At 38.3% G+C, this 22,409-nt stretch overlaps 2 protein-coding genes across 2 annotated transcripts; both read right to left on the minus strand.

Annotated features, from left to right (window-relative positions):
• Positions 1-5,459: 5,459 nt before the first annotated feature.
• Positions 5,460-18,978, minus strand: LOC117216548 (protein slowmo). Its single transcript, XM_033463314.1, has 5 exons — positions 18,782-18,978; positions 18,486-18,651; positions 15,664-15,750; positions 7,100-7,273; positions 5,460-6,809 (listed from the first exon to the last, which is right to left on the minus strand). The coding sequence occupies exons 1-5, from the start codon at positions 18,811-18,813 to the stop codon at positions 6,573-6,575; spliced, it is 696 nt and encodes a 231-aa protein (XP_033319205.1). The 5' UTR covers positions 18,814-18,978; the 3' UTR covers positions 5,460-6,572.
• Positions 18,979-19,858: 880 nt separating this feature from the next.
• Positions 19,859-21,899, minus strand: LOC117216547 (ATPase WRNIP1-like). Its single transcript, XM_033463313.1, has 4 exons — positions 21,407-21,899; positions 20,515-21,340; positions 20,051-20,278; positions 19,859-19,992 (listed from the first exon to the last, which is right to left on the minus strand). Exons 1-4 carry the CDS (start codon positions 21,695-21,697, stop codon positions 19,898-19,900), a joined length of 1,440 nt encoding a protein of 479 aa, XP_033319204.1. The 5' UTR covers positions 21,698-21,899; the 3' UTR covers positions 19,859-19,897.
• Between the last annotated feature and the right edge of the window lie 510 nt (positions 21,900-22,409).

Here is a 22,409-nt window from a genome sequence, read left to right on the forward strand (position 1 = left end):
CGGATCCAATCGATGTATGTTTACATGGAGCTACACGTTTCAGTTTTCACGATTTTACACAACTACCGTTTACATAATTGTGTATATGTACGATCTTGGGATTGTATCAAATAAATGGATGTCTAGTTGGTATCTTCGTATTTCTGAGTATTCGTAATACGTATATGTACATATGTATACAGATACGTATACGCGCGTATTTACCACGCGAGCGAACGATATCCGAGGAACGAAAGGAAATGGTCCTACTATCCGCGAGGGATTTGAGAAATACGCGAACGCATACAGAGCGAACTGTTACCGCAAATCCACCGATTGAGCTTTCGCTGAAAGTCTGCTTATGGGGAAGAAGCACAGACAGCCCTCCGTTGACTGAACTATAACGGGAGAAATCTCCTTCGGACTGTTTCACCTCGGGGGCGAATGTAAATTTCGCGTAAACCCTACGGTAACAGGTTCATTTGTACGAGAAACGCCGGACGAGAATAAGCGAATAACCGCGCGAATGAAAATCTTTGCTGCATCTCCGGTGAGAATTTATTACATTGAATGCGCCGCTTCTTTATGCGAATGAAAATGAAAATTAGACTGCATGCCGGTTTAATCAAGCTGTGACTAATTCAGGAATCATTGGTATCTCTCGCTTTCATGTTGTTTCTTAATACAAACTCTACGAATCCAATTCTTAACTTGCATTTTTATACATATGCCTCTCGTACGTGTATTCGAAATAAAGATTTATCGTTTTCTCTAGATAGCCACCAAGTCCATGTAATCTACGAACAGAATCCGAGTAACAACCTAATTTAAGTCGTTTAAGACCAGGTCGTTCGGTATGTCGTTGGAAAGAAAGATAGGTAAGAATGTGGAATCCAATCAATCATTATCGTTAATCCATCGTCTACGTTCGAGAAGGAGATCGGTTGTTTGCAGGCCTGGCGTGGCTTAAGGATTGCACTAAGGGCTGAGGATGTGCGGTCTGAGTCTTAGAGCAATGGAGGGTGCGGCTGCCTGTAGCATGATCCTCCCTAAGCCGAGGCTAAGAGGCTATTAGTTAGCTCTGCGAGCAGCGACGTAACCCCAAAGACTAACACGGTACTTACACCTTCCTGCTTCGTAGAGATCGCAAGATATTCAACCAACTAGTTCCCATAGTATGTTTGCACATGGAAGGTGAAACTGGCGATATTCGGAGAATAGCGTCGCCGCGCAAGATCAACGATAAGAAATTAATATTATAACAAACTTCACGAGCATCGGTTCCAGTGTTCGCCGCCAAGCAATTAGAGATACGATCAACTGTTCCCGGATTACATGTAAATGAAGTCTCAACGGAAGTACTTGGTCGGATTAGATAAATTAATTCCAAGAGAAAGCAAAAAAAAAAAAAAAAGAAAGAAAATCGGGATAGTGATTCGGCGTAATTTTCTTCGCAATTTTCTTTTTCCGTATCAGGTTCTAAGAAGTCAACGGATTTTGAAGAAGAAGAGAGTAATCGGATAAAAATTACAGGAATTATTCACACGATTTAGCAAAGAATTTCCCATTTTATTCGTGTTAGGTATAAATTACGTGAAAATGGAATGTATTTTGATAGGATGAACATTATTATTAGTGGACAAATTATCGAGGAGCTACGCATTATGCACAAACCCCGTAGAAGTCTATCGTAAGCATCTAATCTTGCCCTTTGACCCTCCTCCCCGTAGCGTTTAGCCCATACACCCCTTCGTACATCAGGAAATCTCCGCAAAGCCGATTAGTAGTCAGAGCACGTCCGTTATTAGCCATTCGGCCGAATGTGGTCTAAAACTACTAAAATCTGAATCGATCTCAACGATCTAGAACGACCCTCCTTACTAATTTATAGAGCGTCACAAGTTATGTAACAGACTGAAACTTTTTTCTCGGGCAGCTTACCAAATTTTAATGGAATTTTACAAACTAATTAAAGATTCAATTATAAAATAATTAGGAAATTACACGTGTCATTAAAAAAGTGTCTAGTATCATTTCATCATTAAAAAATTGTTATCGCATTATCTTCCTTTGAAACCTAAAATGGCATAATGCCACAAAGGTGAGACAAGAAAAAGAAGAGTAGAGAAAACGATGAAAATACGAACGAGGCTAGAATCTAGATTGGGTAAACAAATTTCGCATTATACACATATTCTAGACAATCATAGTAGGTTCGGATTTTGTAAAAAATAAAGTACAAATGGCGCAAAATAAATGCCGAAATGGCTAGCTCGCGTGCGACTGCAAATGGATCTGAATTAATTAAATTAATGTTCAACTGTAGCCGGTAGCAATGCCGGGTCATTGGAACCACGATCAAACCCATACACCGTACGAAATGGTATGGTACTCTGGGGATGCGTAGCTACCTCTTTGTTATCCAATTTTATTCTTTTAATCTTTTTCACGGTTCAATTATTTTGTCTCTACCAAAAAATACAGAAGAAAATCTCTCCAATTTTAAATATTTTATGCGTCGCTTTATCGATATTTGGGACAATGTAAAACCATAAAAACTATTCAATGAACTTCCTTGCCATTGGATGAGTTTGGTTCGTAACGAGGAACAAAAACGAGCGTGAACGAAATCAATAGTTGTTGCTGATTTTCAGCACGTACGACAACAAATTTTCGAGCTTCCCCCCCCCCCTTTCGCTGCCGATGTTGCGAATATTTGCAAAAGCACGTTTAGCAAGAATACCAGCGTTGCACCGAGAAACGATGATAAGGGGTGAAAACCGGAGGACGTTAAGTTTAGAAACAAGCACGATCGTAAAAGTTGCAAACTTGAAGCTGCGCTGGTCGACGAAGCGAAAAGCGGACGAAACTGGTACTAAATATGAATCATAAAAGAAGCATAAAGATAATTGTATGCTAATAGGCAGAGCGTATGCGCCACGTCGCCCAGAACAGCTCAACATCTCCCGTTATTACCTACGTAGCTGCGTTATACCACCTACACACACGAATCTTCACTGTTTCTCGCCGTACAATTTCTGTGATACGACGTTGACACGAGCTAATTTCATGTGATCAAGTTTTGCGAAAGGAGCCATGCGGAAAAAAGAACATATAACCTGTTATATCTTGTCCCCATTTCATTTAAGAACCATTCTTTCATCTTTTTATTTTATATTTGCTTTCATCTTTTTCTATAATACTTTTGATGTTGATGATCAAATTCCTATATGATACACTATTTTTTCTTACTACTTTCAAATGTATTAAACTTCGTTTTAAGCTAATTGAACGATCATTAATAGAATAATAGAGAAGGTACTAAAAATAAATCGAGCAAACTGATTTTAATTCAAATTAATTCAATTGTTCATTCAAATTATTCGAACGATCAATTTCGCTGAAAAGGTCATTCTCGAAATTGTAGAAAATTTCGATGGAATCGTGCAAACTTCCAAACGAGTTTTCGAATTAATACATCGAAAAAGAGAATCAAGAATTGAATTTATTATTCCGAACAAAATTCTCAACTACCAACGAATAATTTGCTGTCGTCTCTTAAAGTCAAGAGAACAATGAAAAAGTTGAGAATAGAAAGGAATGGATAAACGAGGCAGTGACCGGGAATGTGTGGAGTGTGGTTTTTCACGAGCTCGTGAATTGAGAACCGGAAAATCAAGAAGGATCTTCTTGACCGTGTCGCCGACTTTTACAGTCGATCGTCCCGAGAGCTTTTACGAGCCTTGACGAGAAAGTAACGTCACGATGTGTAAACCATGAGCCTTTTCGACAGCCGCTCGAGCCTTTGAAGCTCTCCTTTTCTTTCGGCGCTGAACCTAAAGGAATGGAAAATGGAGCAGCCAAGGACAGCCTTGACAATATTCCTTTCAAAGCTCGAGAGTAGCTTTTAAACAAGCTAACTCGAATATTTTCAAGCGGTTGAATATCAGCCTCCAAGATTTATTTGATAATACTGTTGTAATAAAATGAAAAAAATACTGAACGAATAAGTGATATTATTCGTTAGTCAGAATTTAACTATGTAAGTTTTAGAATGAATTTGATAGAAATACTAAGCACTTATATAGAGTACAAGAACAATAACAGTTAGATAACAAGCGACCCTTTGTCTCGCCGCAAACGATCCAGAATAAGGAAGGTACCTAATCGAATTTTGCAAAACTTGTTATGAACTGATTTGCCACGGTGCTTCCTTTGAAGGTGCACTCGCTTGCAAAATACCGAAGTGAGAACCGTACAGACAATTAAAGATGAACAATGCAACGCGGTACAGTCATTGATGCGCTCGAAGCTATGCCCGGGCTGAAGGTTCGGTCACCTGTACTTCCTCTCCGATTCACTGGCCGGAGAACCCTTCAAATTCCCGGGCTTAAGTTTCCGGCTGCAATTTTGTGTTCCGGCCGGAGTGGCACGAAGACAGGCACGACCGACTATAATAAAAGTAAGGTAAAGGGAAAACTGCCACTTTGTCCTCAAAGCGTGGTGCGCGACGTCACGTGCAACCAATAGCCACAGGCAAGCTTTATAGGAACAAACGAGGCCACTTTAATTTACGAAACTTGCTCGACATGCACGTCCAGGGGACATTGATTTACTAACGTACCAGAGACTAAGCGAAGTGATTCGACAGGAAAACCGAACAGACATCGGAGGATCGTGTGCGTGAGCTACCTACAAAGGATACTAGCGGCTCTGTGATCGGAAGCTGTCAATATTTGTCTATGTCCGGTAACCGAGTAGCGAGCGATGAACCGTAACGTCATCAATTATCTCTTACATACCACTGGTCAAGCCTGATGTCAAATTTCGTCTGTTTCCTGCCCCATGCACGATGCCACGATTGCAGACCTCACGTGCCACTATCCACCCTCTTTCCCTTCCCTCATTCTCTTTCTCTCTATCCCACCTATTCGCTCTCCATTGTCCCTCTTTCTACTTACCTAGAGAGTTGGCCAGCCAGATTTGAGTAAACCGATGGAAATTGTCTCTAGACCACCGAGAACAATAATGACCCGGTCGAAATTCCGCTTCGCTGGAAATTGCTCGGGCGGAATGTCGAGACCAGTCCTCCATCGTTGAATCGATACTTGGCCCGTATTATACGAGTGTGTTTCGTTCTCGACGCGTGGTAGCACTCGCTGACTCGCGCGAATATTCCCTCAGGGAAATCGGAGGAGGACAGGGACGTCGAGTAGAGATATCAGGTATTTCGTGGTGTACGATTTCAAATGATACGAGTATCGACGAACCACCTGGGACAACGTTTTCCAAAGATGGACCTGGGTTTTCTTATTTCTTTCCGTATCGCGAGTGACCGCTACAAACTGGCTAAAACAGAGACAGCTTACGTGTTCTTATAGTCATTTACTGTTGAATTTGTTCATCATTATTATAATTGAATTTATTCATTATTGTAATAATAAATTGTAACAACGATAGGAAACAATATAATATACCTGTTGCTTTGAAAATAAATATATATATTTCGGCTTTTATGGTCTCCAATTCAACTATCAGAGTAGACGAACTCAAGCTCTGCTTTAGATCCTGATCAATTGACATGAATTATCTGTGCACTAAATGTTACGCGATGTATCTAGTTTGTTGCGTCCTCTTATGATTTATGTTGCGCTTTATTTACTAAATTAACTACTACTGCAATTGCACAAGCCTCACATTTATGCAAATGATTAATTACATTGATATGCTCTTTTTTAGCAACTATAGGAAAGATATGTCGCTGACACTACGATTTAATACGACAAGACTAAGTTTGAACACGTATAAGGTTGAAGACACGTTTGAAGGCACAACTGCCTCAGACAACGTTTGACATCGTTTTAAAGAATTCTGTGGGCTTAATACTCAAACAAATATAAAGCTAAAGAAATAAGCGTTTGGTGAAATGTTCAATCAGTCTCATAGACAACACGTACATAAAACATACCAGCTGTCTATAAAATACGTTACTGTTATATTTTCAATGACTTTCTCGTTAGCAAGTTGCTTTCAATAGAATTTCTGCAAAAACGAATCCTTTTAATATTAAATCGTGATATTATCAGTTATCTCTTTTTCATTAACTACCGCAGCCACATCTCTTTTACTAAAGCGACTTCTGCGGAACGATTGACGGTAAAAAATGTTTCTTTTTTATTTCTATATAAATTAGTAAACTAACGTTATTTTGTACTTTCACCGATAACCTTGTTTGCAACACCTCTATTCCTTCATTCGAAAATTATCAAGTCTTTCTCTGAGCTCTAAAAAATATATTATATCCATATGAAAAATCCATTTATATAATTTGATATTTATACGTTTGATAAAATAGTCTTCTAACTGATAACAGTTCAATAGATTAACTCATCAATCTTATTGGCTGTACAGTTATTGGGCAACAATATAAAAATTGTTAATTCCGTCCCTCCCGTGTATACTTTTGGAAATAGCACCGAAACTATAGTGAAGGGAATTGTTTCTCATCGAATCGTTTTATTTCATTTACAATCGTTCCATCGAAGATCTACATGGCGTTAGTTAAAGAGATTGAAGCTAGCGTGATATATTAGCTATAACTTTGGTATCGACTGTGACGGAGGTGGTACTGTCAAATTCTGAAACTCATCGAACGACTTCTTCGCTACGTTTTGAATATCTTCCATGCCCTGTTTCGTAATATTCGTGATGTCATCGAATTGCCGACGCGTTTGATTGAGTAAGTCGTCTGTCGATTTCGCGGCAGTGGACGCGATATCTTTCACTTCTGATTGGAGTTTCTCGATGACCCATTCCACTGCTTGTCGTCCCTGAAACGGAATCAGGCGAAAACACATCGTTACCGTGCGAAAATCAAGCAATTTGCACCTGTGTATCGCGATTTCAGCATAATTAGCAAACTCTTACGAAATCTTTGCACATGAAGAGACCTATAAATATCTATCGAATAAATCATTGATTCGTTCTAAATTTAAAGTGCGTAAAGATTCTATAAAGAGCTCGAACTTGTACTGTCGTTCAAACACAACTAAATTTATATACTGCGTGAAACTTTGTTAAACAATTAAATTCAAAGCTACTAAAAGATAGAAGTATTAACCTTATTCGCGTTTTGTTCGATCGTTAGTGTCAGTAACCTTTCTAGATGGTCTATGAGCGGCACCCCTTGGATAGAAATTACTGCCTGTTGTGTTAAAAGCGTTGTCTCCGGATTCTCTGGATGTGGTGAATACGTGACTACTTCACCGACCGAAACGTGCTTCCCCAAGCTTATCTGCAAGCAAAAGAAAATAATGTAAACTGCACATAGAACAATTTCTCGCAATTCTTGTCATTAGATGCTGAAAGTCTCTTATTTCAGTTACGTGTTCTTGTATCCATCGCGTGTTGTACAACTCGCGGGGTTAGCAACCTTCAGATAGATGGTTAGCCAACATTATCGAGATAAAAGGTTTCCACGAAAGTGACGCGGTGCCATGAATAATCGATGCCACGAAATAAAGGCTGGCAACGGGTTCGTGATGGCCCTTGTGACTGAACAAAATCGATGTTCCGTTGACCATTTAACCGACGTTGCATTTCGAAGTCTTTTAAAGATTCGTTATCCCGTTCACTGATCGTTAAATAAAACATTCGTGCGCGTTTTAGAATTATTCAAAAGACATCGGGTTCTCCATTCTTTCCTTTCACGTTGCAAACATAATGGCACGTACATATGTACAAATGATAGTACAGATGTAAAATAAATGGTCACGATTTCACGGTACCCGTGTGTATCGTTTAACAGCATATATGGGCGATGTAACTACATCACGGGGTTTCTACGAAACAGATAAAGAACCAAAGTACAAACGTCTAATGGTCTGCTTTTACATTGGAAAAATTGTTATTACTTATGCTCTATTATGTTATTACGTATGAAAAGAGCCTGCAAAAACTTCCATACTAAGTAATCATAATGTTCGAATACGAGAGTCAAAACAAGAGTACGTCTGGCAAAGAATCGTAATCAAAGACGAGCCCAATGAGATATTCGCGTGTTCTACGTTCCTCGAGTTCACGAGTACGTGCCGACAATGAACACGTCTGAACGGTAACGACAATGATACGCCCACCACTTCGAAAATTACATCATTATGAGCTCCATACGACTCGTTCGCAGCAGTGCAGCTTGAAGCACTGTGGCCGCGGAGCTGGAACAATTGAATCGCGGGGGTGCAATACGTTTCACGGGGGAATTAACGCCCGCGGCACATTGTGGATCCACGCTGATCGAGATAGAGAGACGCGGTTCTCTATACCCTCCGCCATATTGGCAATCAGTGAAGTCGACTGTGTTACATCGCGCCCAACTATCCAGTCACCGTACGCTTCGTAGTCTCTCCAGCCCCCAATCTTGCGCTGCCATCGCCCCTGTACAATTGCAAGAGGTCAAAAAATTAACGCCCCGCTTCAACTAGCGTTTCATCAATTACGCGGATCGGGGTTTAGGGAAAATGCGAATGGTTTAATTCGTCAGCCATCGGGGAATCGTTATTGAGACGCGTTCAACGCTGTCGAATACAGTTCTTTGTTCTCGCCATCGATAGAACCTCTATTGACGTTACACGAGTGTTATACACATCTACTTCTATCTCTCTCGTTTTGCCCTCTTTTTATCCTGCTCGTTATTTACTCGAAAATACGGACGATTGTATAATAAAAGAAGTAAATATCGAGAACGATTTTTCCCTTTAATCCTGATAAAAGTTACTTGGCAGAAGCTCGGTTCACTCGAGGGAATTTTTCCAAGTCTTGCACGCGGAGCTGCGATTTTTATGCAGGTTGAGAGTAATTTTCTCGCGGAAACTACGAGAACGGTGTAAATAGAATTCTTTTCAGTGGAGATAATTAGCACTTCGCGTCTCTCTTATTATTTAAACGTTTCAAGAACATTGGTTCGGAGATTCTGCTCGGTGTATGGGAAATAAAGAAAGACGAAGAAAAAGAAGACGAGGAGACTATAATTGGAAGGACGGATGGTTTCATTGTAGCTTCCGTAACAAGCGACTCTGAACGTGATAAAGGCGTGTTTTTGAGCGCGGTAACGAGAGCATGCTTCCTACCTTTACGCGAACTGAAATCATCGTGATTAGACGTCAAATAAAAAATCTTTTGTTTCTCCTATTTCCTCATTCGAGATCCAAGATCTCAACGTACTTGCATAACCTAACGCGCATAATAAATTTATAATCTTCATCGAAATCGTGTAGTAGCTACTTCGTAATCGTACCCTTAATAAGTTCCATTTGAAATATAAATTTCTGGAAAAAATGAAAATCCATTTTGAGCTCAACCTACTCTCGGGAGTACCTTCGAAACATCGACTCTTTCTTCAACGTCACAACAAATCCCTTTTCCACGGGGAGACATCGGAAGAAGAACTTTGCCAGAGAGATATTCACCCCTCTCTTCTGCCACAACGTAATCATCTTTCGTTGTGTATCATCAGTGGCCCAACGAAAAGCATCAGAAGAGTGATGCGTTAGTATCGTCGCGAAAAAAATAGAAATAAAAATAAAGAAAAAAAGAACACGTGGAAAAGGTAAACGCCTGGCGCGCAATTTAATCCTATCAAGCGGACGATCGATCCCTCTTCCGGTCCTGGCGTCAACGACGAAGTAATTAATTTTCACTTTTTTTCGGCTAGGCTGTAGAGAGTACGAAAAGCGTACATCGTCGATCCTGTCTCCCCTACCCCGCGTCCGATCTAGTGCATCGGTTAATTGAAATTTTTTTCATCAGCCGCGCGTCGAAACCGATGTTTGCCAATCCCTCGGTCTCCGCAGCAAGCACGGCGTTTGCTTTTCATTTACCGCAGCGTTGCGGTATGGTCACGTTTAGTAGCGCAGTTAGGGTGAAAGTCGTTAACTAAAATCAAGACCGCGGTAAAAGAAAGGAATACACATCCGAGGCACGCGAAGCCGCAAAATTTAACGTAATCCTAATCACACCGAGTCTCCTATCTTCTTATTAAATAACTTTTTTAAGTCTCTTGAGATGCTTGAATCCTTTTAACCTAGAATCGGAAGAAACAGGGTAACGCCTCTCCAGGAAAAGTAAAGATTTTGCGAAAGAAGTAAACTCATACAGGATGTTAGATGAATTGAAAAAGTTCCAAACTTATCAATCTTCTATTCCATTTCTGATTTACACTGAGATTACCAGTCCGTACAAAGTAGCAGAATTAAACTTTCTTAATAAGGAAAATGTGTGGACGTTTTGTGAAAAGATCTAATCGCGGTTATAGAAGAAGAGTGTAAACTATCGTACAAACGCGTCCAATCAAGAATTCCCGTGATTCCGTTTCATCCTTCGTCGATATAACGAGGAGAGAACGAAACGGTAGACCAAGCTCTGTGAAGGGTCGTTGTGCGGGCTAAAGGACGTTCTTCAATGCGCACTCGCGAGTAATTAGCATCGCCGCATAATTGAGAGGACTTTACGGATCTAGCTGCAAGCAGCATTATTCGAGCCATGGTATGCTCCCAATTCGACCGTACCATTCGATGCCTCGAGAGGGTGCCATGGCCGGAAGCTCAAATCTAGCAGGACACAACGTCGGAAACTGAATCGACCTCCAATAGAGTTTGGGCCTCGGGCTTTCTCTTGCGCACGATAATCGCAGATTTCAGCGGATTTTGGGGAGATTCGGAATCGTGTGCTGACAAATCCGTATTAGATCGTGTAAACGGGAGCTTCCAGTCATCTGCTTCTGCAGTCGAATGGATACGCGTGGTTTCCTTGCACATTCGATTCAATTACTTGTTTCCACGTGTATGTACATTTCTGAACAAACAGAGCCGCATTCCTAATCCGAATCGATACTCTCTGTGACCATTTTGATTCATACTCGTGAAATATTCGAAAAGGCATGGGCGCAGACACGTATGTATCTCCCAGTGAGATTTTTACGCGTGACAAACTACCCGTGAAAATGCGTACGCGATACGCAACCAAACATTTTCACCCTCAACGTTAGCGCATCTGCTGTCGCGAGATCATTAATATCCATTCTGTGAAACTTTCCCAACGAGTCTGGTGGATCAACTCGGCAGGAAACATTTCGATGGGAGCGTCGCGTGACAACACACAGTCGACAAGGGTTCAGAGGGATCAACGGGGTTTCAACCCGAAGCATGTACACTAGCATCGTACAACGCGCGAATCCCGCTAGTCTGAAGTTACCATTTTTCATTAAACTGGCCCACCGTCTCCGTGACTCCATATTTCAATCGATTCAAAAAATGCTGCCGCTGCCTGCTGCTATGTCCGTATAAAAATACGTAAATGCCATGGCGGCGGACTGGTACGCGTTCTAGGAACACGTACCCTTCACGGCGCGCATTCAGCCACGTACAATTTGTTGTTTTTATGATTTAGAGAGCCGCGAGTATAATAATTCAGTCGGTGGCACATTCAGTCAGCATCGTGCACCACCACCCAAATGCAACCCCCTCGAGATCTCCATCAGCAGAGTCCACGGGGAGTCCCCGAACACGACTAGGATACATCACCGATATACGCGTCCGTTATTAATTCTCGTCCAATGCCATCCCCTTCAGTCCCTAGTACCTAGCTATATACTTCTATCTCTACCGTGTCTTGGGTTTTCGCAGTCACACGCACGGAAATTCGTGGCAGGACGAAGGAAGGATCGTTAGAGAGAATACACGAGTCGTCGCTGATAAAATATTGTTCCGATTTACTTTGTGTCTGGCAACGTATTGCGGTAGACGCGCGGGAACGGAAATTCGATTGATCTATTGCCGTTTACTTTTCTACGATTTCGAATATGTAGAATCTATCGGGTCGTTTGTAAGGCTTTCGCGAATCCACTCAAACATTTTTTCCTTCCAGAGGTATCATTATGTTTTGATCGACTTCTACCGGTTCAATTTCCCGTATATCTCTTTTGACTAGGAAATCGTGCCACATAGAAAATACGATATATATGAACCGATAGAGTTTGTCATACCTAAACTTTCTAAAAAGTTAATCAGATAATTGGAAAAACTCTCTTTAAAAAAATTATTAGTGCAGGTTTATAATGAAGCTAACGCACGAACGAAGTATGTATATACACATTTTATTATTACCGTTTTTTTACTGTATTATAATTATTATATATTTATTACTATTATTGTATATTTATATTACGCTTTGATTATGATTTGCCGTGCGACACGAGTCCAATAAAAAATATTACTACCAGCATCCCCGTTGGATACATCAATGCACACAACAGCTGCAAAACATTTACGCAGACGTCATCGAGGTTGAAAGTCAGGCGCACCATGCAACACGTTTTAAATAATAACACGATTAACTTAACGCGATCAAGCGTCATATGTTGCACGAATGCAGTGTGTCCGTTTGATAATCCGATAATATCATCCATCCACCTGCACCACCGGGAGAATGTTTCATCGTTTTTTCTGCCGATCGGTTGTATTCATTGCAACGTGATTCCCCAGACGCTAACGCAGGCATTGTTTTAGATTAACGGTAGGCGACTCTACAACGTCACAATATTTACAGTTCCGCTACTTCACGATCCCCACCAGAGTATCGGAACAACAATCCCCACCAAAGTATCGGAACAACAATCCCCACCAGAGTATCGGAACAACGATCCGACATCCAGTATCTCTTCAGGAGATCCATCTCTCTGCATATATCCCTGAATCCATGATCAACTCCAAAATATGCAACGACCGACCAGTAGTCTGACCAGTACATACCAGCAACACTAGAGAGACTCAAGCCCATTATGTTCAGCTTGAACTCGATGCATATGCGCCAGATGCATTTAGGTTCAACGATACGATGCCGCATTACGTTCCAAACGGCGGCACGATACGTATGCATCTCGTGTAACGTATGCAGCACGGCCTGCTGAGAGGGGGTAAATTGCTAAAAGATATCTCCCCCTTGGGATTCGACGGGGATAGGTTATAACCTGGCCCGGACTCTGCTCGAGCTTATGTGGAATACATTGCCTCTGGTACGCTTCTCTACAATGTTCGTTTGTCCGCGTGGTGCGTACGCCCTTCAATATTAGAGAGAACGTGGCTTAGTACGCGTGCAAGGATGCGAGCGTATCAACAGCGTGCTTGCACTTATACTCGCCAAACAGGCCGAGCATAGAGAAAGCGTTGACATCCCGCCGGGAATTGTTCAATTTTAGTTAAAGTTCATCTCTAGCCCTCAGCGTGCAGAAAACGCGGAAACGCGTCCCCGTAGATTACGCAAGCGTGGGACGATCAGCGAGGAAATATCACACGACGCTTCCTACTGCTGTCTCACCTTAATTAGAAAGACGACAGCGGGAAAGAGGACGTCAAGGGTTGTGAACGTGGATGCCCGTGTCCTGCGTACAGTGTACAAGACGAACGACCCGCGTGACGAGGAAATTCCACGTTTGTATCGTTACTGGCAGCGCTATTTCACTGTGCATTGATGTATCGCACTAATCCATAAGTTCGTGTACATTTCCTTTAGTAACGGTACAGTCAAAAATTAACCAGCATGCACTCGAATGTGTCGGATCACGAATGGGTCTTTCTACTTCCCAGGATACGTCCATGTTTTTTGTATACTCTTGCACGGTTTCCTGTTACACTTTTATATTCGTTTGTATGATGTTTAACAGTGACATATTTTATCCGGAATCTCTAGAATTACTTCTGGGAATTCATTGCAGCGGTACTGCATAATATAAGCTCCATTTTTTTTAATTTATTACCTCCGGTCACTATACAATAACGCTTCGAAATGTGTTCTGTTTTTAAATAATTAACCGTATTAAAGGAACCAGGCAACGCATAATGTATCCAAACATGCTATTTAGGCAATGAGCACGTATTGTGAGATCCGTGTTGTATCTCGTTTCACGATAGCTCCGTTTACGCTTTATACTTGATGTATAACGGCAAACAGTAAAGTTACATATAAAACAGCTGATAAATGGACAGCTAGTAGCTGCGCTCAGTGTTTCGCTGTTAATGTTTACGTAACAAGTCAGCCGCGAATTTGCACATGTTTCAGTTCATATTTTAGTAAAATTTTCTAACGCAGATATTACCGAATTCAAAATGCTTTTTGCCACATACGCTTCTTTCCAAAAATTATCCCGATACTTCACGCATGGAAAACAAACACGCTTTTTTGCGCGCCAGTAAAAGCATCTCCGTGTACAAATTTGTGCACGTCTAAATACCCGATACTAAGGCTTGTTCGTGTATCAAGACTCGATAAGTAAAAACGATCGACACGACGGCAACTCCTTGTAGATGGAAAGGTTGCACTTTTTGTACAGAGCCATCTGCGGATCGTTCATCATACCTGTAATGCATCTAGCCGCCCAGTTTCTCCTTTTTTCCTTTTTTTTTTTGACCGAGGATCGAGCGAGGAAGCGAGCGAACGATCTTCGACGCGTAGCAAGAGAGCAATGCTTCGGTTCCCTTTCCTTCGCCGTTTTCCGCCCTGTCTTCCTAAAACCCTCCTGGCACGTCCCTCCGAAGAGACCACGAAGCTATGCAACTCCCGGTAATGCGCGCATCAATAACCTATCATATCCAACCTTCTAGATGCGATGCGATGCTATACGCCCAGACTCTACGATGTGCCGATCTTTTCGTGCTTGTAACTCGAGTAAATGTATCTACTACTCGAGCTACAAGCTCTACGCGTCCATAATTTTCACCGCGGTAAATATTTCCGTGAAAAAGAACAGGAAGACCGATGGTGACACTTTTGTTTGTAGTTATTTTTCAAAATATAAAATTACTCACGTATGTCAACATGTTTTTCAATTATACCGTGTATTACAAGTATACACGATGAGCATGGGTCGTCGAAAAAAACGGAGTGTAATGCTACAGATGAAATTCCACCAACCTATTTTCCAATTATTCTTGCTGATCTCGACTCGAATGGAATTGAGAATATATTGATTGTTCGATTACACGGGCACACGAGCAGCACGTGTGTATGCATTGCACTTCGTTCATCAAATTTATTTTCACTGCTCAAATGAATTGCTAATGCAAGTACGAAAAAGGAGTAACTATATCGATGGTGTGAAACATTAAAATGCTCGAATACCAACGTGTGCATGTTTAATATTAAAGAAGCATCCGTTCTTTCGCAGGCTTTATCGTCGAATTATTCGTTTCAATTAGATCGATACGAATATAATACGATTCAACGATCCGATACGAAGCAACATTTGCACCTTCGATATCGATTTATTCATTCTCCATTTATCTCGTTTCACGAAGATAAATTACAAATGCGGTCAGAGCACTTTGTCGAGTAATATGTGAGTAATAAAGAGCAAATGTAATGAAATCTCCGTAAAAGCATGCTTCATAGGAGTTCTCATTCGACTGATTAAACATTATACACGATATTTCGATTAACAATATGAATTAAGTGGGAACGAGCCGTGGAACTATTTCTGCATATCGGGTCAACTTGTTAACAGAGCGTTAATGTGAAGTATCGTCCTAATGTAATCGTGAATCTCTCAAAGTATTTCACTAATTGAAAAATTGTTTGACAATTGACATTACATTAAAGTAATCTAAATAAATAATACAGAATTATTAATCAACTTACGTTTACCGTTCGGACTACCATTTCTTTAGATTCTGGATTTACTTCGCTCCATTCGCTGGCGTAGTATGGACCTTGATGACCGAAGAACTGCAACAAGAACAAACAAAATTCTTTTTCACAAAGATTCATTCAAAGAGTACAAACTGCAAGCGATAATAATATCAATATACATGGAGCATTTGCTGATTCAATTATCTATAAAATGAGAGGAATTTCTGTCGAAGGTGCAGCATGTTCGCATAACAACAAGATATGAATTTGTTAAATCTTTCAATGTTATATAATATATAACAAAGATACGACAAATTAGAGTAATTTAATTTTATCAATAAAAGTACAACATCTACGTCACTATACATTTACATTTATATCAAAGCATATTAAATTAATTTAAAAGCAAGTTCATAAGTCTACCTGTGTTTATGACTTACTGTTCGCTTCTAATTAATTATGTTCCTCTGATTAATTATACTTTAATTGCGCGACCCAGTCAATTATTACAACGTCTATAAAGTCATTCCCGCATCGGTTAATGTTCGAATATACAACGAAACTTGTTATTTGAGTACATCTGTTAATTAGTCAAAAATTTTCGTCGATGCAGCAGCAGGCTCGACGAATTCGTTCTCCTGGTGGAAGAGAAAGGGAAAAACTAAAAGAAAAACAGGGAGGAGGTAGCTAACTCAAGTTGAAACGAGGCTTTGCACTTTCCCTTCCGTCAAGTAATTTCAAGAGTGCCTAAACGTGAAGGCGATACCTTTCTCCCTCTTTTCTATCTTTTCGTTCCACCTACTATGCATTCGTTATATACAAAACTGTGATTCGAGGCATTCGAGCGAGAGCGCCAGCACAACAGGATGGCTTTGCGAAATGGCCAAGCTTATAGAAAATCCTGCGAAAGGAAGCAATTCGCCGAGCCGAAAAGGATTCGAAGCTGGGATCTCCCGTTGGCTGAAGAAGAAACAGGACTGAGAGAAGAGGTTCTAAGGGAGGCCAGTCTATATCCCAAAACGCAGGCGCCTAGCTGGATGATTGCCAAAGAGCGTAACATTGGTGGAAGCGCTCATTATGAAAGTTGATACGGTGTCGTTGTTTTGTAATTCCCTCTAGTCTCGAACCCGAGTCCACCCCGCATCTTCTTCTTGCTCGACGTTGTCGAAAGTTTCGAATTTCCTGCTAGCTACTGCCGCTGTTTGTATAGATTGCTTGGTCAAACGGCAGGGAACTGTTTTGCCTATAAACTGTTATCCGGCAAAGAAGGAATGCATAACACCCCGTGTAGATTGATTTCTTACGATATCCAAACTTCGTGATAAACTCCACTGTTGGATACATGTACATGATATTTTAGGCTTAGTTTAGAGTAAGACTGTAATGTATGAAAAGTACTTACTGAACAAGTGAATATAGAATAGGGGAAAAACGACTATAATTGTCTATCTAGCATTTTGCATGCTCTATGTCTACTACATTGATATAATGTATTAATTTAATATTACGGTTTGCCAATATGTTCATAAGCTATATAATTTCTGTAAAAAGGATTAGCCTGGCATTAACTTGGACGTTTCTGGTACGTCAAGATCACTGTTACTAAGCCAATTATGTAGCAGATATATGTTATCTAATTGAGGGTTAACCGATGTCTGATTATAGAAACGCATAATCTATTTAGAAAGTAGGAACAACGTAACGAAGACCTTGCACGCGCCAAATGTAAATCTATGCTACATTTAAGTAAGGAAAATCATTGATTACGCAAGTATAAACGTATCTTGTTAACTTGCACTGAGAGGCATTTTGCCAATCCTTCTAACGTATTACGAGCGTAATTACTCGTATCGATGTATTCATACTATATTGTAAATGCAATTATAAATAAATTTCTTTGATATTTATAATTTCCAAAATAAGTTAACACGATAAGTTCTTCGCGGCTGAGACAGGAAGAGAGATGAAAAGGTCGATTTCGATAAACATCAGCGATGCATGAATAATTTGTATATAACATATCTATGACGACGCTCGCTGCTGAAAATCGATAAGCTAAGCCGTTTCTAAATTTTCCTCAGCCAGAAAATTAACTGAAACATGAACAATCTTAATCGACGCTAGCGCTAACGTGGTAACTGTAAGAATCAAGACTGACATAATGGAAGATTTTAGGACCTTGAGGCAAATGGAATTTTGCAGAATGATTAGCTAGATATGCATCACAAGTAAAGTAATTATACTTCCTGATACAGAATAATTGAAACAAACAAACATTCTCTAACACATCAATCACTGTCATGCATTGCAAGATGAGAATTTAAACTTTAAACTATTCAAAAACCTCTATCTTTTTATGTGAAATAATACTCAGTATTTCAAAATAAAATGATAGCAAATAAAAGTAAAAGATCTTTTCAATGGTATAATATAATATAAACTAAAATAATTTAATAATATAACACATTGTAATACGTTGTAATAATATGATTATCTCTAACTTGAAATATTCATGAATCTAAGGATTTAATACTTAAAGAAAGAAGAAAGCTCATAAATAACCTCTGTACTTCTATTACTAATATATAAATTGTATTACAGAGTTCATACTATAGCACTCTAGTTACACATAATCATATGATTAAACTTCAATGACAATATGTTAAAGACATATACATATTTATAAATCTGTACATTATTTATCGAATTCTGTTCAGTTACATCCATTAAATTAAATTCTATATGGTTGCAAAACATGAGTTCATTAGAGAGGTTATGTTCAATACTACATGAAATGAATAACTTCAATAACTATAATTTACAATACTTACTGGTGATAGCCATTTAGGAAAACGCCATTGAGTGGTGACCAATCTATGAGAATAGAGAACACCGTCCCTGACTTCTCTGTCGATGACATCTGTACCCAAAACCGATGGGTTTAAAGGATTTGGATACTTTCTGCATGCTGCTTTCACAACAGTGTCCCATGGATGACTACAATCATAAAGCAGATTGAAATTTTCTGTCATATAATTTTTTTTTCTGACAAGAGCATATAATAAAGCATTTCTATATTCTACTTTTAACAGTTAGAAATGAGAAAACATTTACAAAGAAAACTTACTCAAAAGTATGGTGTGATGTCCACAACTTCATGTTTATAGAATTTTTCAATATAACGTATGGTTAAGACTATAATTTAAATTGTTAATAATCACACGAAAACATTACTCTCTAGTACTACAAGGTTCATCTACCAATTCCAAAACCTGATGTAATATAAAAGACAGTACGAAAGGTCTCCACTTTTATTGTATATTGTATATTGATCCACCAAGAGTTGGTATACCTGCTTCTAGCAACCAATGAGCTTGTCTCCAATTCAATCTGATTGGTCTATCACAGCGCGCTGCTTTCTATTAATTCAAAAATATTAACTAATCAAATCACGTTTAATTTAGTCATAAAAAGTTTCCTTTAGTAATTTTAGTTAAACAATTGAAGTAGTTAGGAATTTTAATATTTATTTGTATTTTGTATAAATAGATCGTGTAAGCATTTAACCAATCAAAGGAAGACGGTGAGTGGCATTATTGCAGAATATAATTTGAGAAGAACAACGGTAAATATATGTACTCTTTTCAAAAGAATAACAATTGAAAAATGTAATATTACTTGCAATATTTTCACAACCAATGAGGTTTTCCCTAATTCAATCTGATTGGCTATTCTTCCTGCAAATTTTTCAATTGAATCTGATTGGTCTATCGTTAGGCGGTACTTTCTATTAATTCAAAAACGTTCGGACGAGGAAGTCACGTTGAATTACATCCGAAAATCATCTCGTTAGAACAGTGAACTATAATTTTTTATATTGTCAAGATTATTGCTTCTGTTTACTTTTTACTTCTTTGTTACTTCAAATCAGTAAACAATTTCAATAGTTTTTTGGTTTTAATATTTAATTGTACTTTCTCATATAATCATTTCGTAATGTTGACGTTGGCAGCGAGGTAAATCGTAACTCTTCTTCATTGTTATTAATTGTTATTCAAATTTTAATAGTAGTTCATGCGATTTTGTAATTTCAGTAAAATATGTTCGACTTATCAATAAATTAGACTTATATAACTTTATTTTATTTATTTCAATGTGTATGAAGTAGAATTTGTCTTGTGTAGGTAAAACAAATTGAAAATTGTTTTTAGAAGAAAATATGTTGGGCGATATAAAGAATTTATCAACTTTCGGAGAAGAAATCAACATGCTGTAAGCTAAATGGTAGATAAGTTTGAACGTCTTTCTCTTTATGCAATAAATTTCCTTCTTGGCAACCTATAAATAATAATAAGAGAAAATGATAAAATTTTATGTTAAATGTTTAATATCTTACCAAAAATAGCATAATGTTTTTCTTGTCCCGTACTATCTCTGATATGTACTGGTACTCTAGGTTGTGGATCTTTGTGGTTTATAATTATATTTTTAGCAGATTTTAAAGCATTATACACAAGTTGCGACTTTGGTGCTCTAGTTAAATATATGACACATTGTGCTAAAATCACATCACATTCTGGCATTCCGATCATTTGACATCCGTGCATAGTATGAACAGCTATGCCTAGAATTTAAAATTAATCTCTTATGTTACTGTGCTATTCATTACAATATTAAGTCACTTATCAATATATTTCAATATATTTCACCCAAAAAGATCAATGTGCACCTTATAAAAATGTCATTTTAATTAGAATAAAATATTACAAAGTTTTACTTCAAAGTGCATTCTGTTTCAAGACAACTGCAAGCTTTTCATTTTCCTGCATTAATAAATAAACTGTTATTAATCATATATACCTAAAGCATCAGGGTCTGCTAAACCAATATCTTCACTTGATATTCTTACTAATCTTCTTGCTACATCCACTGGATCTTCTTTAACTGCCATAATCCGTGCTAACCAATATAAAGATGCGTTTTCTTTGCCAGCTTTTATTGATTTGTGTAAAGCAGAATATAAATGATGAGTATTATTATGTTTATCAGATAATGTATGTGCTTGTTTAAGACTTTCTTTAACATCGTCAAGAGTTATTGAAACAAGATGAGAAGAACTTAGTTCGTTTGACACTTTACTTTTAACTGCCAGTTCTAAACTATTTAATGCAACACGTGCATCTCCATCACATACCTCTGCTAACCAATCAATTACCATCTGATTAATGGAGAAACATGGTTTAGAACTACAGCTTAAACTATACTTTAAATTAGTCAATAAAGTTTTTTGTGGAAAACTATATATTTCTCCGTTAATAGATGAAATGGCTTTACAAAGAATATCTACAATATTTGATACCGTTAACTTATTTAAAGCAAATACACGGCATCTACTTAGCAGAGCAGAATTTAAGCTATAAGATGGATTCTCTGTAGTTGTACCAATTAGAGTAAATGTGCCTGCCTCAATATGTGGTAAAAAAATATCTTGTTGCAATTTATTAAAGCGATGTATTTCATCCATAAATACAATAACTTGATTGTTCAATTTTGATTTAGTTTTTGTTGTGTTAACAATATTTCTGATATTACTCACACCAGAGGATGTTGCAGAAAGATTTTTAATATGTACTTTTTCTCCATGTATTTCTTTAATTAGTTTTGATATAACATTAGCTAAAGATGTCTGAAAAATATTTCAAGAAATAAGTATCAATAATTAGAAAATGATACAAATTGGTAAATATCTTACCTTTCCACATCCTGGTGGACCCCAAAATATCATGCTAGGAATATGCCCTTTTATTAGCAATTGTTTTAGTATTGTGTGAGATCCAATAACTTTTTCCTGCCCTATGTAATCATCAATGCATGTAGGCCTCATTCTTTCAGAAAGAGAAATGAATTCTTTATTTGGTAATGATTTCTGTTGATTCATATTTGTTATATTAATCACTGTATTGGCTTTGTGTTTCTTTAGTGGATTTGTTTGATTAATATCTTCATATGAAAGAGATCTCTTTGCTGTTGATAATGTTTCCATTAAAATCGTATCAATTGAACCAAAGCATTAACCAATATGATTTTCTACATCATCTATAGAGTAATTTTTTCTGCATACTGGACACAACATAGTACTCAGATTTTTCTGTACATTGTTCTATACACTGTATCAGTTGTGTTGTAGTTTGGATTTTGTATTGTTTATTTTCAATCAATTTATAATATTCAGATATATTATTTATCATTAAAATCTGATTATTTCTATCAAAATTAAGCGTGAAGAAAATGCGTTCCTTAGTTTGAACGATTTAAATTAAATTTCTGACATTAAGATGAGTCGTAGCGTCATCTATTGCTTATTGTATACGTTTCGGTTATTACAGAGATACATATTATCTGTCCAACAAAACGAAGCACTAAACGTAAACAAAATTTGATTACTGTGGCTGCAACTATTGGCTACCGACTAGTGACACTCGAATGATACTAGTCGGTAGCCAATAGTTGCAGCCACAGTAATCAAATTTTGTTTACGTTTACTGCCTCGTCTCATTGGTCAGACCATACATATAAAAATAGAGTGCGTGTGCGAGCTGAAAAAGCAATAGAGTAGAAAGAGAACGAATCATGGAGGTCCCTTGTCCCCTTGATCTCTTATCTAATAATGCACGCACAGTCACGCAATAAATTATAAATGTAACGTGTAACACTGATCAATGAGGGGTATAAGTGAGCATGCTGATTTGGCAAAG

Source organism: Bombus bifarius, unplaced genomic scaffold, assembly GCF_011952205.1.
Source record: "Bombus bifarius isolate JDL3187 unplaced genomic scaffold, Bbif_JDL3187 scf7180000010271, whole genome shotgun sequence".
In the NCBI taxonomy this organism is placed as follows: Eukaryota; Metazoa; Arthropoda; class Insecta; order Hymenoptera; family Apidae; genus Bombus; species Bombus bifarius.

Excerpts from the sequence above, each read along its gene's own strand:
- LOC117216548 (XM_033463314.1), bottom strand. The coding sequence starts at position 18,813 with ATGAAGTTGTGGACATCACACCATACTTTTGA. Across the intron at positions 18,652-18,781 it reads ACATCACACCATACTTTTGA|TCATCCATGGGACACTGTTG; the intron begins GTAAGTTTTCTT and ends TTATGATTGTAG. Across the intron at positions 6,810-7,099 it reads TCGAACAAAACGCGAATAAG|GGACGACAAGCAGTGGAATG; the intron begins GTTAATACTTCT and ends ATTCCGTTTCAG.
- LOC117216547 (XM_033463313.1), bottom strand. The coding sequence starts at position 21,697 with ATGGAAACATTATCAACAGCAAAGAGATCTCTTTCATATGAAGATATT. Across the intron at positions 21,341-21,406 it reads GTCCACCAGGATGTGGAAAG|ACATCTTTAGCTAATGTTAT; the intron begins GTAAGATATTTA and ends AATATTTTTCAG. Across the intron at positions 19,993-20,050 it reads AAAACATTATGCTATTTTTG|GTTGCCAAGAAGGAAATTTA; the intron begins GTAAGATATTAA and ends TATTATTTATAG.